At 43.3% G+C, this 14,231-nt stretch overlaps 1 protein-coding gene across 1 annotated transcript in view; it reads right to left on the bottom strand.

Moving 5' to 3' along the window:
• MOGAT1 (monoacylglycerol O-acyltransferase 1) overlaps positions 1 to 14,231 on the bottom strand; it is a 30,706-nt gene that overhangs the window by 2,714 nt on the left and 13,761 nt on the right. Inside the window, exons 2-5 of the mRNA XM_024195477.3 lie at positions 9,569 to 9,747; positions 8,622 to 8,826; positions 3,638 to 3,812; positions 458 to 657 (exon numbers count right to left, since the gene is read on the bottom strand). Coding sequence (XP_024051245.1) covers positions 458 to 657; positions 3,638 to 3,812; positions 8,622 to 8,826; positions 9,569 to 9,747 — 759 coding nt within the window. The remainder of the gene's footprint in view (positions 1 to 457; positions 658 to 3,637; positions 3,813 to 8,621; positions 8,827 to 9,568; positions 9,748 to 14,231) is intronic.

Raw genomic sequence — 14,231 nt, 5'->3', positions numbered from 1 at the left:
ACTCAGCCATCTCAGGTGGGCTGCGCTGAGGAAAGGATTTGGGCAGGGATTAAAGTGAAGGGGAGCGCAAACAGGAGAGGGAAGCCCCCCATCCCCCATTTTGGCTTGTGTAAACAGTGCTCCCCTTCACCCCACCCCACCCCGTGGCTGATGCGGTCAAAGTTCCCCCTCCTGTTTCAATCTACTGTAATCACATATTGTGGCCCAGTTGGCGTAACTTATTTATAAAGCCTTTTGCCTTTAGCTCCTCCCCCGGCCAACAGAACAGAAGAGAACAGGATAAAGACATTAGGAAAGACACATTTATTTCAAACCTCATGTGCTTGCGTTTAGATGCACAGCAGCCAGTTCTGTCTGGCAGAGCAGATTTGTAAAGGAACACTGTTACTGAATTCAACCACAAATCACACATTTTAAACATTCCCATAGGAATGACAGAAACCACTAAGGGACTTACCAACAGTGTGAATAGGTTTCCTATAAGGCATCAAGCCAAAACTGTACTGAAATATTCCTCTAGCATGAAACAGTGGTAAAGTAAACCCCACTATCTTCCTCAGGCTCTCCTGTAAAGTTCTGAGCCACGATCCTTTGGGGTTTGCAACTTGCTTAAACAGTTCATTTTCGCCAAAAGAGAATACTGGAACCAAGTGAGCCCTGCAAAGTAAACAGAATTGAAACACAGGGCACTCAATGAAGCATGACTTGCAACTCACATCTACAGCATGATGAGTCACATTAATCAATGCAGGTAATTTCCTCAATGCTTATAAAATTCATCAGTATTTGCATTATGCATTCAACTCTTCCCTGAAATGCAGCTGAAATGCTTCTTTGTGCAGCTGGAAGGGGGCACAATATTTAGTAAAAACAAAAAACATAACCATCTACTGCCTTCTGCGCAGTGTTCAAACAGTAGCAAACCTAAGTGAAGGTTTCCAGTAAAGACAGAGGAATCCCCTTTTTCTGATTTTATGGTAACTGCTAAAATCTTATTCATGACAAACAGCTGTTGGGTCTAGGCCATCACAGTTTCACTGAGTTTGCTGTAGTTCCATAGTACCTTCTATCTTATAGGTGACATTCAATGGGAGTTGGGTGTCTAACTCCATGTAGTGCCTGTGAAAATCCCAGTATTGAACTTTTAACATTAGCGGCTGAATCCTGTTTGCAGGAGTTGCTCTAGTAGTCTATTTCAGTTTAGAACTCAGCCTCTCCACATCATAAGGAGTTCTTGTTCTTCTCCTCAGTGGGGATCTGTGGCTTGAAAGGGGTTATATAGCACCTGTAAAACCTCTCCAAATTCCACCCCATTCTAAGCATCGGAACTGCAATGGTTGTGCTGTTGTCAGAGTGAAAGGGGAAACCTTTATTAAAAGCCCTGGCTACTACAGCTGAGGTATCAGTCTGGTAAACTTATGTGGCTGTTAGAAAGCATGGGGAACCAATACAATACTACTGTAGAAAATTTAAATCAAGTGTTTTCTTAAGTGTTCTCTCCAGAAGTTTAACAGCTCCCAGTTTTCTTGCACTAAAATCCTAGGCAATCGCTACATTTCCTAAGCATTTTCATCTTATACCATGTTTGACAATCTCTCTCTATGGTGCATGGCTGTTAAAATGGTAGTATTGCAGCAAGATTACTCAAGGTGAAGAGTACTTGGAATGCATCAGCTGGATATGCTAATAAGAGTAATGAAAATTAATCCTCCTGAAGCAAGGATGCAGCTGTCTGGTATGTACAATGGATAGTCATGAATTGCTTGCATGAAACTAAGATAACTATTTATGTGGCTTCTTAGATTCTGGGATTCATAAGAAATACCATTCCCTACCCCACTTCCCCTTGCCCCTCGAATGGTGTCTGCCTGGCCTAAAATTGTGAGGCAGGTTTCTCAACAATAACAGTTCTGCATCATACAGCTGCCCCTGAAAGAAACATCTGAAGACTCTGTAAACAGAGTGGATTTATAGACTGCCAAGTTTTTGTTAGACCATTAATGATGATGAACAGGAAAACCTTGTGGTGCAATGGCATTTCTCTACATGCCCAGTGAATATACTAGCTTTCGTTTTCATCTGAAAGACTTCCTATAGGGGGTTGATACTTTATTTCAGTGTAACATGGAGTTTTGGTTGTGAAACTCAGGAGAAACTAGTTTATTCTCTACTTGTGCTGTGTCACTATGATTTTTCTATTTTGTATTCAATGTTTGTATGATCTTGAATCAACTGTCCTTCCCAGTAGACCCATTGGAGGGAATGGAACTATTGAAGTGCTTAAGGGACTTGATCCATCTCCCACTGAAATAAATGGAAAGACTCCCTTTGACCTCCATAGCAGTTGGACAAGGGGAGCAGGATTTGGCTCCTTATCTATAGTCCTGTGTGTCAGTTAAATAGTGGCACATTTTGTGAGCTGCTTTGGCCAACTCACCATTGTGAATGAGAACACAGAGCCACACTGTATCACACAGAGCTGCTGTTGGTTTAAATGGGAGCTTCAGATAGGAGTAGGACAGGGGTTCTCAAACTTTATTGCACCATGACCCCTTTCTGACAACAAAAATTACTACATGACCCCAGGAGAGGGGACCGAAGCCTGAGCCTGCCCAAGCCCTGCCACCCTCGGGTGATGGGGGGTGGGGCAAAGCCCAAGCCCCACTACCGCAGGCAGGGGGGACCAAAGCCCAAGGGCTTCAGCCCCAGGCAGGGGCCCATAACCTGAGTCTCGACACCCAGGGCCGAAGCCTGGGGCTCGGGCTTCAGTTTCAGCGCTGGGCCCCAGCAAATCTAAGCCAGCCCTGGCAACCCCATGACCCACTTTGGGATCCCGATCCACAGTTTGAAAACCACTGGAGTAGGAGGATAGACCTTGGACTCTATTTTTGATGATTTCTTCTGGTTAAACAAGTTATTAATATTACTACTATACAGACTTATGAAGGAGGCCTGAAATGCATCTGTATGCTTGGCTTTTACCTCCCCCACTTTGTGGGTCATCTTTAAGGGAAAAAGATGCCCTTTTTTCCCGGGATTATGGCTCTGTTTCTCCAAAGCACTTCAGCGAGTGCTTAAATCCATCCCTATTCATCAACACACTTAAGCACACAGTTCTGCACTTTGCTGAATCCGGGCCTAAGGGTTACCACGTCTCTTCCCCTAAAAATCATGAGGAAATCAAGTCAAAGAGAAAAAATACTCTTTGAAATCAGTAGTGTTCAGAAGTACAGGAACGGTAGGATCAGCAGAACTGCTATGGGACAGCCAGTAAATAGAGTGTCTGAATGATTCAGCAACACAACCTGAGGAACTGGAAAATATTACTACATAGAATTTCACAGTTTGTTTGCTGCTGTGGTTTAAAACAAGTCAGTCAAATCATCAGGATGTGCCAATACCTCTACCTACCATTAGATTATTTCTGCAAATAATAAGAAAAGGGATTTCACAATTGCCCCTGTATTATTTCTTATTCTGTTTTAATCAAGATACATCAGTTCTGGCTCTTATTTTAGACATCTGCATCCCATGTCAATGCAGAAATAACCTTCTCAGATTCACAGTTTCTATGCTGTATGAACACTGCAAGAAGTTCAGTCGCAGTCACAGCCAACAGTGCTAATGGGACACCTACCCATATTTCAAAGCCATTTTAATAAAACCTCTCCTCTTGAGGATACTCAGAGTTAAACTTCCAGGATGGGCATCCAAAGACTCTTCTGCTCCTCCAATCACAATCACTGCAACGTTTCCACCTCTATCATTGTTCAGCACATGAGACACACTCTTCTTGGAGGCTGACACCACTCCTTAAGGATCAAACGTTTGTAACAGGGGATCAGTAAATCATTTGTATAATACCAAGAGAAGCTAGAAATAGTTTTAAAATATTTTGAATGGCTAAGGCCCAGGATGGAGTCAAGAGACACGGGATTTGATCCTGGTTCTGTAACAGATTTGTATTTGACAAAGTCCTCTGTGCCTCTTTCCCCTTTGCGCTAAATTCTATTTTCCTGCCATGCTGGAACATTGTGAGATCTTCAGAGGGGAGGGGTCCACACAATGTCAATACAAATTCTTAATAATCAGGCATTTCTCATCTCAATGATTCTAATAATATATTTCCTTCTCAGAAATGCGAGACTACAGAATCATGTGGAGAGCTTTACAATGGAGAGAGTCGACAGGCTGAAGCTAAAGCCATGGCAGGTGGAGGGTTTAATTGGGAAGCAGGCACATATAAACAATAAAAGGGAGTTTGGGAATGTTTGGGAGTTTGAGCAGGGGGGATATAGGATGTTGCAATCTAAACTAGGACCCATAGTGCCAGAACTGAAGTCAATGGAATGACAGTGTAATAAGGAGCAGAATCAGATCACTTAAACTACTTCATTAGCTCTTCCTTGAGGCACCCTGGCCATGCCACCTCCAAGCCTGTGCTGCCCATCCCATTACTTGGGCTGCACTAACTCTCTATATAACCCCTCCCGGGCAAAGAGGAGGCCTTGCCTTCTTCTCTGCTGACACAACCAACCCCTCTTCCCTGGCTGACTTTCTGTTGCATGGGCCCTTCACATCAGCTGAAGCCGTGACAGACTTGGACTGAATCTGACCCTTTGAAGCATGAGAATTATAGACATTAAAAAGGAAAACATACCTTTGCCTAACCCATCTCCTGCAGGATTCTTCCCCACAGCTTTGTGCAATCACGCTATCTTAGAGTAATATTTTTTAAAGAACAGTCTAGGGATCAAATCCAGCTTGTGCTTCTTTAAAGCTGGCATTGAATGCCTTTTCTTTTGGATTCAAATAAACAAATGGCCCAGATTTGAGCTGCTGTTTCCCATCTTTTCTGCTATTAGGGAAGTTTTAATGTGAGAAAAGTAATGCAGTTTTGTTGCTACTCTTGGAGCTACATACTAAGAGAAATATCTTGCTAACAGACACCGAATTGAGTTTAACTAATGTTCTAGAGAGACTTGCAGATATGACCAGGAATAAGTTAACTAAACAAATGTGCTTCAAACGCTGATAGGAGAGCTCAATGTACAGAGTACACAGCAGTCATTACATTGTTTGAAATGGGGGAAATTCTATGGCCTGTATTATACAGGGGATCAGACGAGATGATCATAATGGTCCCCTGTGGCTCTAAGACCTGTGTGTCTATAAAATCACTCAGACTAGTCTACAACACTGGCAGTTTTGGGGCATGTCAAAATTACTTCTCATCAAGAAAGTAAAAGGATTGTTCCTAGGGGTCAGAATGGCAAAGCCATGTGGAAACACTTCTGTACTGAGCTATATTTAGATTGTGGATAACATTCTGTCAGGTCAGATATGCTCAGTTTCCATTACCACCAATTCCTGACCTGTGCAAGTGTAACAAAAATCCCCTGAAAAGTTATATCTTGGTGGAAGGCGATTCCTTTGTGACGTTATATGATTATAATTGGAAGTACTTTCATATTACGTGGTACTACATATTAGGCGTTTCTCTTCTCACATAAAATAAATTAGTTCATTTCATCTGCAGATCTCAGCAAAAAAGCATACAAACAGTCTCATTTTAGCAATGGGTGAATGGAAGCATAGCAAGGTTGAACCACCAGCCTTAAGTCACACACAGTGAGTTAACATCAGAGCCAGGAATAGAACCTAAGTCTCCTGGCTACTAGCACAGCACAGCACCCTGCCCACTAGGCCATTTTGCCTTCCTGCTATAACTTCATGAACTTAAATAAAATAACTCCTGATATACACCATGGCGAGAGGAGAAGCAGGCTCATGCTTCCTTCCATTCCTCCCGCTTTTACTATTATTTACTATTTGTATTGTGGTAACAGCTAGGAGCTCTAGTTATGGACCAAGATCCCATTGTGCTAGGTGCTGTGCAGACATGGAACAAAAGATAGTTCCTTCCCCCAAAGAGCTTGGGGTTTATGGTGTAATTACACATAAAACAAAACTGGGAGTGAAGCCCTTCAGACCCAGGTAAGTAATCAAGTCCTTCACTGGAATGATGTTTGTACAGAGCAGGACTATAACGTTCTTGGGACAGGAACCGTCTCCAACCTTGTTCTTCAATAGCACAGAACATAGTATCATTGCTTAATAAACAATACTGTACTTAACTCCACCTGCCCTATTCTTCCCATGTAACCGGAACTAAGGACTAGAGTAAAACAGCTCATGGGTAGGCATGGGAAAATAATAGAGAAATCTCAGTAATTGTCAGAGAGGAAGGATGGTCCAATAGTTAGCACCTAACCTAGCACTTGGGCTGAAGTACCTGCTCCATCAGAGACATCCTGTCTGACCTCAGGCAAGTCACTTTAGCCCCTCTCGTGCCTCAGTTCCCCATCTGTAAAATGGGGATAACAACACTGCCCTACCTCACAGGAGGACTTTGAGGAGAATATTAGAGCTGACTGGAAAAATTCTGATGAAAAGTTTTTTTTGTCAGAATTTGTCAATTCATCGAGATCAAAACATTCTGTGGAGACAGTTTGATTTTGATGAAGTTCCTCTGGAAACCAGGCAGAGTTCTGACAGAAATCTGTCTGTATTCTGCCAACTCACCTCCTCAGTAGTCAATGTGGCAGGCTGCTGGGAAACCCACATTTCCAGAGTCCATGGCCCTGGGGCAGCCTGCCCTGGAGCTCCATCCCTTATTGAGGAAAGTTTTGAAATTTTTGGTTTCCAGTCTGAATTGGAACAAACCCAAATTTAGAAATAGCAAAATTCTGCGTGAGGCAGGTTCTTTTTCCCTAATAAATACAGCTCTGATAAATACATCAAAAGTTGTGAGATACTCAGATATTGTAGTAATAAGGAGGCCATACAAGTACCTAACATAGAGAGTTCCTCCTTCAACTCAAAAATTGATCCCACCATAAATAAAAGCTTTACACTCCCATCCTGCAATCCGATCCTTGTGGATGGACTCCTGTGCCCAGGCAGAGATCCATTGATTTCAATGGGCAAAAAGGTCTGCCTGCATAGAACAGATTACAAGAATGTGGCCTTGTAACAGGCTGGCTGACTCTTTAAGGGGAATCAGGCCCAGCCTCGCTTGTAACAGATCACCTCCCCTCCCAGCTGATCCTGATCATCCAAGGATCAAATAGCCTGTTCAGTTAGATCTAGCTGGGGAAGAGGGCCAAGGGATGCCTTTATAGAGTGAGAGAGCTCAGATAATAGGGGAAGCTGCAGAAGGGTTTCTGGCTCCTCTGGTAGACCCTGAGGAAGAGTATCTCCCAGGTAGATGGCCTGGAGGAGGGAGACAGGCTGCTACAGTAGGCCCTGAAGCAGGAAGGACAGAGAGGCAAAGGGGAAAAGCCCTTGGGACCTGTAGCCCAGAGTGGGCTGAGGAACAGCTCTTGTGTTTGATGACTGCCTAAATCATACGTCTGGAGAATAAAACTGGGTCTGGAAAAAGACTCTAGGTGTGGCAGTGAGTTCTTCCTGTGCAGGTGAGACAGGCCTAACTTATCAATATGTGCGGGAGGTGCCCAACCCTGCTACACACCTTATTAATGCATGCAGTCATATTGACCACAATGGGGATTACTTTGCATGAGCAAAGATGACTCAATTTAGTAAGGGTCTGGATGGGCCAATTGAACCTTGTGTAAGACAGTGCAACTCATTAAAGTAAATGGACTTGCACCCACTTGCAACTGATCTGAATTTGCAGCTGTAGGCAACCGGTTAATTCTTTTATTGTCAATGTCCTGCTCCTACATAATGTGAAATATTATGGTATTCATATATTATGATTTTATTTTTGAATACCAGCATCTACTGCCATTATATTTTGAATGACATTTTGCATCTAAGTTTGTCTTTTTACTTACAGCCAATGCAAAAATACTAAAAAATAGCTTAGTGGTTTGAGCATTGGCCAGCTAAACCCAGGGTTGTAAATTCAATCCTTGAGGGGGCCATTTAGGGATCTGGGGATTTGTCCTGCTTTGAGTGGGGGTTGGACTAGATGACCTCCTGAGGTCCCTTCCAACCCTGATATTCTATGATAATATGAAAAGAAATATTAATATTATCCATCATGACCGGTGCCTACACAACCTGTAATGACTTCTCGGCTTTCACTAAAATTATATTTTAAAAAATTAAAGATGCATTGCTCAACCAAAAAGTCTTCTAGCTTAGCTCCCTCATATAGTATAGTCACTCTTTCACCAAACAACCTCACTGCATGATAGACTTGCTGTGGGCCTGATTCTGCTCCCTTGACAAAGCTCTCATTGACTTCACTGGTACAGAATTGGGCTGCATAACTGGAATTACAATTTCCACGTTATTATGTATTAAAATAATTCAGGAATGTCATTACAAGTCACTTTCAATGATGATTCACTATATCAGAGTTCATTAAAAGTACAACAAAGCCTTCTGAATTGCTTTTGAAACAATCATTCACTGTAAACAGATTTTCTACAGGGCCAGTCCTGGTCCTATTGAAGTTAGATGGCAGAACTTTTCATAGACTTCAGTAGATACAGGATGAGGCCCTATATCTGAGCCCACTTTATACGACTCATTTTAAACAAATGCCATATCTGAAGCAGTGGCTCAGAGATCTTGGCTCCACCTACCAGTACTCAAAGCATAATCTCTGAAGAAAGGGCATCCGAACCAGAAGGGCAAGATGTGAAGATATGGAGTAAGACCAGGGAATAATTCTTTAAAACCTGTATATTCTGTGCAAAAGTTTCCAAAGGCTCCAGCAACAAGAATACCATGAGGGTGAAATCCAAACAGATAGTTTTGGCTTGGATCCAAATCTGACGTTTTTATGAGCTGAAAAATAATATAAATGGAGTCTGAGTATAACACCATTTTCATCACAGTGGTTCATAAACACAGGAAGAATTTTAAAAGTAGGGAGGCTGCACGTAATAATGTGTAGATCACTGATACTTTATTTTCCTATTATGAGCATCTTAGGCCTGGTCCACACTAACCCCCCACTACGTTAATAACGTAGCTGAATTCAAAGTACCTTAGTTCGAATTTACTGTGGGTCCAGATGTGGCAGGCAGGCTCCCCCGTCGATGCCGCGTACTCCTCTCGCCGAGCTGGAGTACCGGCGTCGACGGCGAGCACTTCCGGGATCGATCCGGGATCGATTTATTGCGTCTTGTCTAGACGCGATAAATCGATCTCAGAAGATCGATTGCTTACGGCCAGACCAGGAAGTAAGTGTAGACCTGCCCTTAGGTGATCTCAAGCAAAGTAAGTATAAAGAGCTCAGTTCTGTCTCAGATTAAGTAGTTCTGTAATCTCCACAATATCTGATCTTCTATCTTGTGGCTAGAAAGGTTCAGATCAAAAGAACCAGTCCCCAATTATTTTTCCTGTCACTAACTCCAGATTTTCTTCATCTAAGCTTGTTTTACAGAAGAGAGGTCAAATTCACTCCTGGTATAACTCCACTGACTTCAGCAGAGCTATGCCAGGGATGAATGTGGCCCAAAACGTTAATCATAAAAAGCCATCTTGATCTGCATTTTCACAATTCAGTGTGAAACTTTTTACTCACGTGAATTGGAAAGTAATCCGTAAAGTACTTCCAAACAGTCCAGTTTCTGACCCACTTTGATCTTCTCCCTCCAGTTTGGGGGGTCTCCCAATCAAGATAGAGCCACAGTGCATAGAGGACAGGTAGGAACCAGTAGTTTCCCAAAAGCAAGATGATAAAGACTCCCCAGCAACACTGTGCTACAAGAAACAAAAAAAACCACAGTGAAGATTATTCATTACTATCTCACTATAGGAAAGAGTCCTTGGACCCAGTTTTGTTTTCATTTACACCTGTGTAAAACCAGAGGAACTCCATAGAAGTTACACTGTTGGCTATCCAGAGTAACTTCAAACTGAAGTTGGCCTATTGTCTATTATTTGAATTTCTATCAGTGAGCAGAGATGCTGCCTGACAAAGAAGGTATTCACTTGGGTTTATTTTTACCCCAACGTGTGTGTGAGGGATGGATCTTGTAAGGTGCTGAACCACTTCACTTCTATTAGGACTAAACAGGAGCTGGGGAAAAGGTCTGAGTATTCCAGCACTCAGCAGGGAGCCAGCAGCAATTAAGGTCAAAGGAATCTTATTCACTTAAGGGTAGGGGGAAGGAGGGAGCAAGAGTGAGCAATGACTTCATATATTCTGGTTGGTGAGGAGACGGAACAGGGCTGACAGAGGGAGACAGCATGATGAGGAGGGAGCGGATTGAGCACGGGGCTGGGACTCTAGAGACTTGAATTCTATTCCCGTCTCTACCACGGACCTGTGGGGTGACCTTTGCAAAGTGCTTGGAGATTTACTGATGAAAAGAGCTAGGTATTGTTACCGAAAGGGAACCTAATTTAATAAGAGCAGGGCCGGCTCCAGGGTTTTGGTCGCCCCAAGCAGCCAAAACCAAAACCAAAAAAAAAAAAAAAAAAAAAGTCGCGATCGCGTTCTGCGGCGGCAATTCGGCGGGAGGTCCTTCACTCCCAGGCGGAGTGAGGGACCGTCCGCCGAATTGCCGCCGAATACCTGGAACTGCCGCCCCTGTCCGGAACGGCCGCCCCAAGCACCTGCTTGAGAAGCTGGTGCCTGGAGCCGGCCCTGAATAAGAGTCTACGGTCTTGCCACTAGAAGCAAAAAAACAAACCAAACCAACATTTCTATGGAATCACGACAGCTGTCCTAACCCAGCCACTTTCAGAATAACGGACACTCAAATTAATGAGAAAGCAATTGTAATATCCTAATATAATTACTGTAGATAGGAAGCATATTGATACCATTTCCTTAGTTTTCTGAATCATGTGGATTTATAATACGGTATTAGCCAGGATATGTTAGCGTTCGGCCAACTCCTGCAATCTTTACTCAGGAAAAAGTCCCAGTCATGTCTATGGGAATATTTCCTGTGTAGGGCCTGCAGGATTTGTCCCTGTATTAAGAAGCTCTGGGATAACTCTGGCTGTGATGTACAAAGCTGGTTAAAAGGAAATTCTGGGCCACATGCTACCCTCTACTACATGGCACAAAGAGTAGCAAATTGTGGGAGGAATTTAGAGTACCCAACAAGACTTGCACAAAGGGCATTGCTTATAGATATCAGAGGGTAGAAAGAGCTAAACTTGGATTGTAAACTCCTTGGCCATGAACTGTGTCTTTGTATGTGTTTGTATAGTGCCTAGTACAATGAGGCCCCAATCCTGACCGGAGCCTCTAACCATTACTGTGGTGTAAAAGCAAATAAGCATTACCTTGGCTGAACAAGGATATTTTACAAACCAGTTTTTATGTTTCATCTTTCAAGAGTAAAATAGTTTGTGGGAACTACATCAACCTGGTTTGCAGCCTGGCACCTTGAAGGGGAGGATTTCACAGCAGATGGTGAATCACTCTAGAGTAAATGGGAAAAGTAGATAACAGTGAGACACGTTGAGCTAATTCAGGTTACCAATTTCAGTGTCTGGTCGGGAACCCCGCTGTGCACAATGATGACACGCACACTGCGAGCAAATCAAAGCTTTAACAATTTAATAAGCAGAATTAGTAAAGTCACAAATGCTCCAAACAAAATGAAAAGGGTGCAGTAATATAGAATTAAGCTAATGTAAGGAATGATACAAAACATGTACTCACACCTTCTCAAGGAGATCTAGTGGTAAGAGACAAGTGGTCATCCATGAGGTTCCAACCCTGTCCCTTGTACCCCATAGACCTAGCTTAGCATTTCATTTAGCAGAAGTTCAAGAAACCTATGGACCTATATCCTGTAAGGCATTATCTTAAGCAGCAGACTTGTTTGGCATGCCATGGACAGAGAAAGACCCCCCATGGATGACTGTCTCTTACCACCTGATCCCCAAGAAAGGGTGTGAGTATATGTAAGGAATGGTACAAAATATTAGCTGCTTATATTACTGCTACCTTTTTATGTGGTTTGGAGCATTTGCGTCTTTACTAATTGTGCTAATAAAAATTGCTTAAAGTTTGGCTTTGCCTTCAGTGTGAGTATCATCATTGTGCACTTCGGGGTTCCCAACCAGATACTGAACTTAACCTGAATTCTGTTGTGCCTGATTCTGGGACTAGAACCCTCAATACCCATTTCTTTAGACTTGTAATTAACTGGAAACCAGTAATAATCAATAACCACTAAAGAACTGGGCAACACCCTGGCATGCCAAACAAGTCTGACAGCCCAGATCGCCCCCTTACATGGTGGTCTGGCCTATTATAGGGCCTAGTGGTTATCATGACTATTCATACAAATGCCACCCCTTTGTCCATATCTAACTTCCTCACCCTAATAATGTTGGGGTGTCTTTATCCTACAGGTTAGTATGTTAATAACTTTAACTTACATACATCAATTCATCCCCAAGACAAGTTCGTTGCTAAGCATCTGCCAGTATTTCTATCCTAAAAGTATCTCTCAAGGCTGATTCCCCACTCTGGCACTTCGAGTGAAGAAAGTGGGGGCCCGCAAGGATCTAAAAAAATTAATACTGGCCACTCCAGGCTTGTATTAAACTCCCAAGGTTACAGCTTCTCTCGGACCTTAGACGGGTAGATGCTGCCACCACCCAAGTGCAAAAACCCCCTTTGGAGAACCCAGAAAGGCGCACTTGGGAATTCCTTCCTGTGGGGTACCCTCAAGCCCTTTCACACACACCCCCTCTGGGGAAGAGCCGAGAAAGAAAAACAAAGGAAATCAGCTGTTGCCACCAGGGCTTTGGAGCGGTGTTCTGGCTCCGCTCCAGCTCCAGGCAAAAAACCTGCAGCTCCACTGCTCCGGAGCTGCTCCGTGCTCCGCTCCAAAGCCCTGGCTGCCACCAGCAATCAAACCTCTTAGGGACACAAAAATTCAATCCTGTTCTTAAAAAGGGTAAATTTTATTAAAAACAAAAAAAGAAAATACATCTGGAACTTAGGCTTTTTGCTAGGTTTCAAAAAAAAAAAAAAAAATTTTTTACAAGGATTAAGCATCAAGATAGCTTCTTGAGGTCCAGCTTAAAGGTTACAAGCAAAACAAAATCACCTGGGGTTAGCACAGAGGAGTCCACAAGCCATAGAGAAATAAGAGATAAACCTAATCGCATCTTCCTAGACATTTCCTGATCTATTTACTTATCTGGGGTTTCAAATGAGTAGTTTCTAGGTATGATCTGATGATTTTCCATACCTGGCCAAAGCTTTTTATAGCATAGTTTCAGCCCTGTCTCTGCTCTGTCCCCTCCCTCTGGAGAACGACAGACAGACAAAGGGAAAGTTTTTTCCCCCCCCCCAATTTTAAAAAGTTCTAGCCCTCCCATTGGCTCCTTTGGTCAGGGGCCCACTCCCTTCCTTTTACCTATGCAGGGAGACATTTTAACCCTTTACAGGTAAAGCAAGTAGAGAACAACTACTAAAAGGGATTTTATAGCTAACTGGCTGGCTGTCCATAAAAGGGAGCTACCCGCCCCCCACTTCATTTATCACAATATCCAAGCCTAGTATCAGTTCAGTGCTCCTGCAGTTACCTGGTATTGTTTTGTACAAACCCTCCCCCGAAGCACAACGTTCCCTGTTCCCCAAAACTCAGGGTTCCTGTTGGGCCACTTTCTTATACTAAGGCTCAGAGCCTTAAAGCCTTATGCTAACTGCTTAAACTAATGCTTTACATGATATAGATCTCTAGGTTTCTTGTAAAAAGCAACAGAGAGTCCTGTGGCACCTTTAAGACTAACAGATGTATTGAATACCCACGAAAGCTTATGCTCCAATACATCTGTTAGTCTTAAAGGTGCCACAGGACTCTGTTGCTTTTTACAGATCCAGACTAACACAGCTACCCCTCTGATACTAGGTTTCTTGTGTTACTTATAAGTAACATGCCTTTAAGCTAGCTCTATGGCTACAGTAAGAACACTGGAAAACAACACTGAAGACAATGGAAATACTCCCTTTGACGGGATCCCTGGGGTGCAGCCTGGGACTGTTGGACCACTGTGCCCCCTAAACTCCCCAGTCCGGGCTGTCTCTCACAATGCTTTCCTAGCAGGGCCGCCCAGACGGGGGGGGGGCAAGTGGGGCAATTTGCCCCAGGCCCCCCACGAGAATATAGTATTCTATAGTGTTGTAACTTTTTTTTAATGGAAGGGGCCCCCCAAATTGCTTTGCCCAAGGGCCCCCTGAATCCTCTGGGCGGCCCTGTTTCCTA

The sequence above is a fragment of the Terrapene carolina genome, unplaced genomic scaffold, assembly GCF_002925995.2.
Source record: "Terrapene carolina triunguis isolate 2854851 unplaced genomic scaffold, T_m_triunguis-2.0 Scaffold88, whole genome shotgun sequence".
In the NCBI taxonomy this organism is placed as follows: domain Eukaryota; kingdom Metazoa; phylum Chordata; order Testudines; family Emydidae; genus Terrapene; species Terrapene triunguis.
This window is presented reverse-complemented; position numbering and strand designations above follow the sequence as displayed.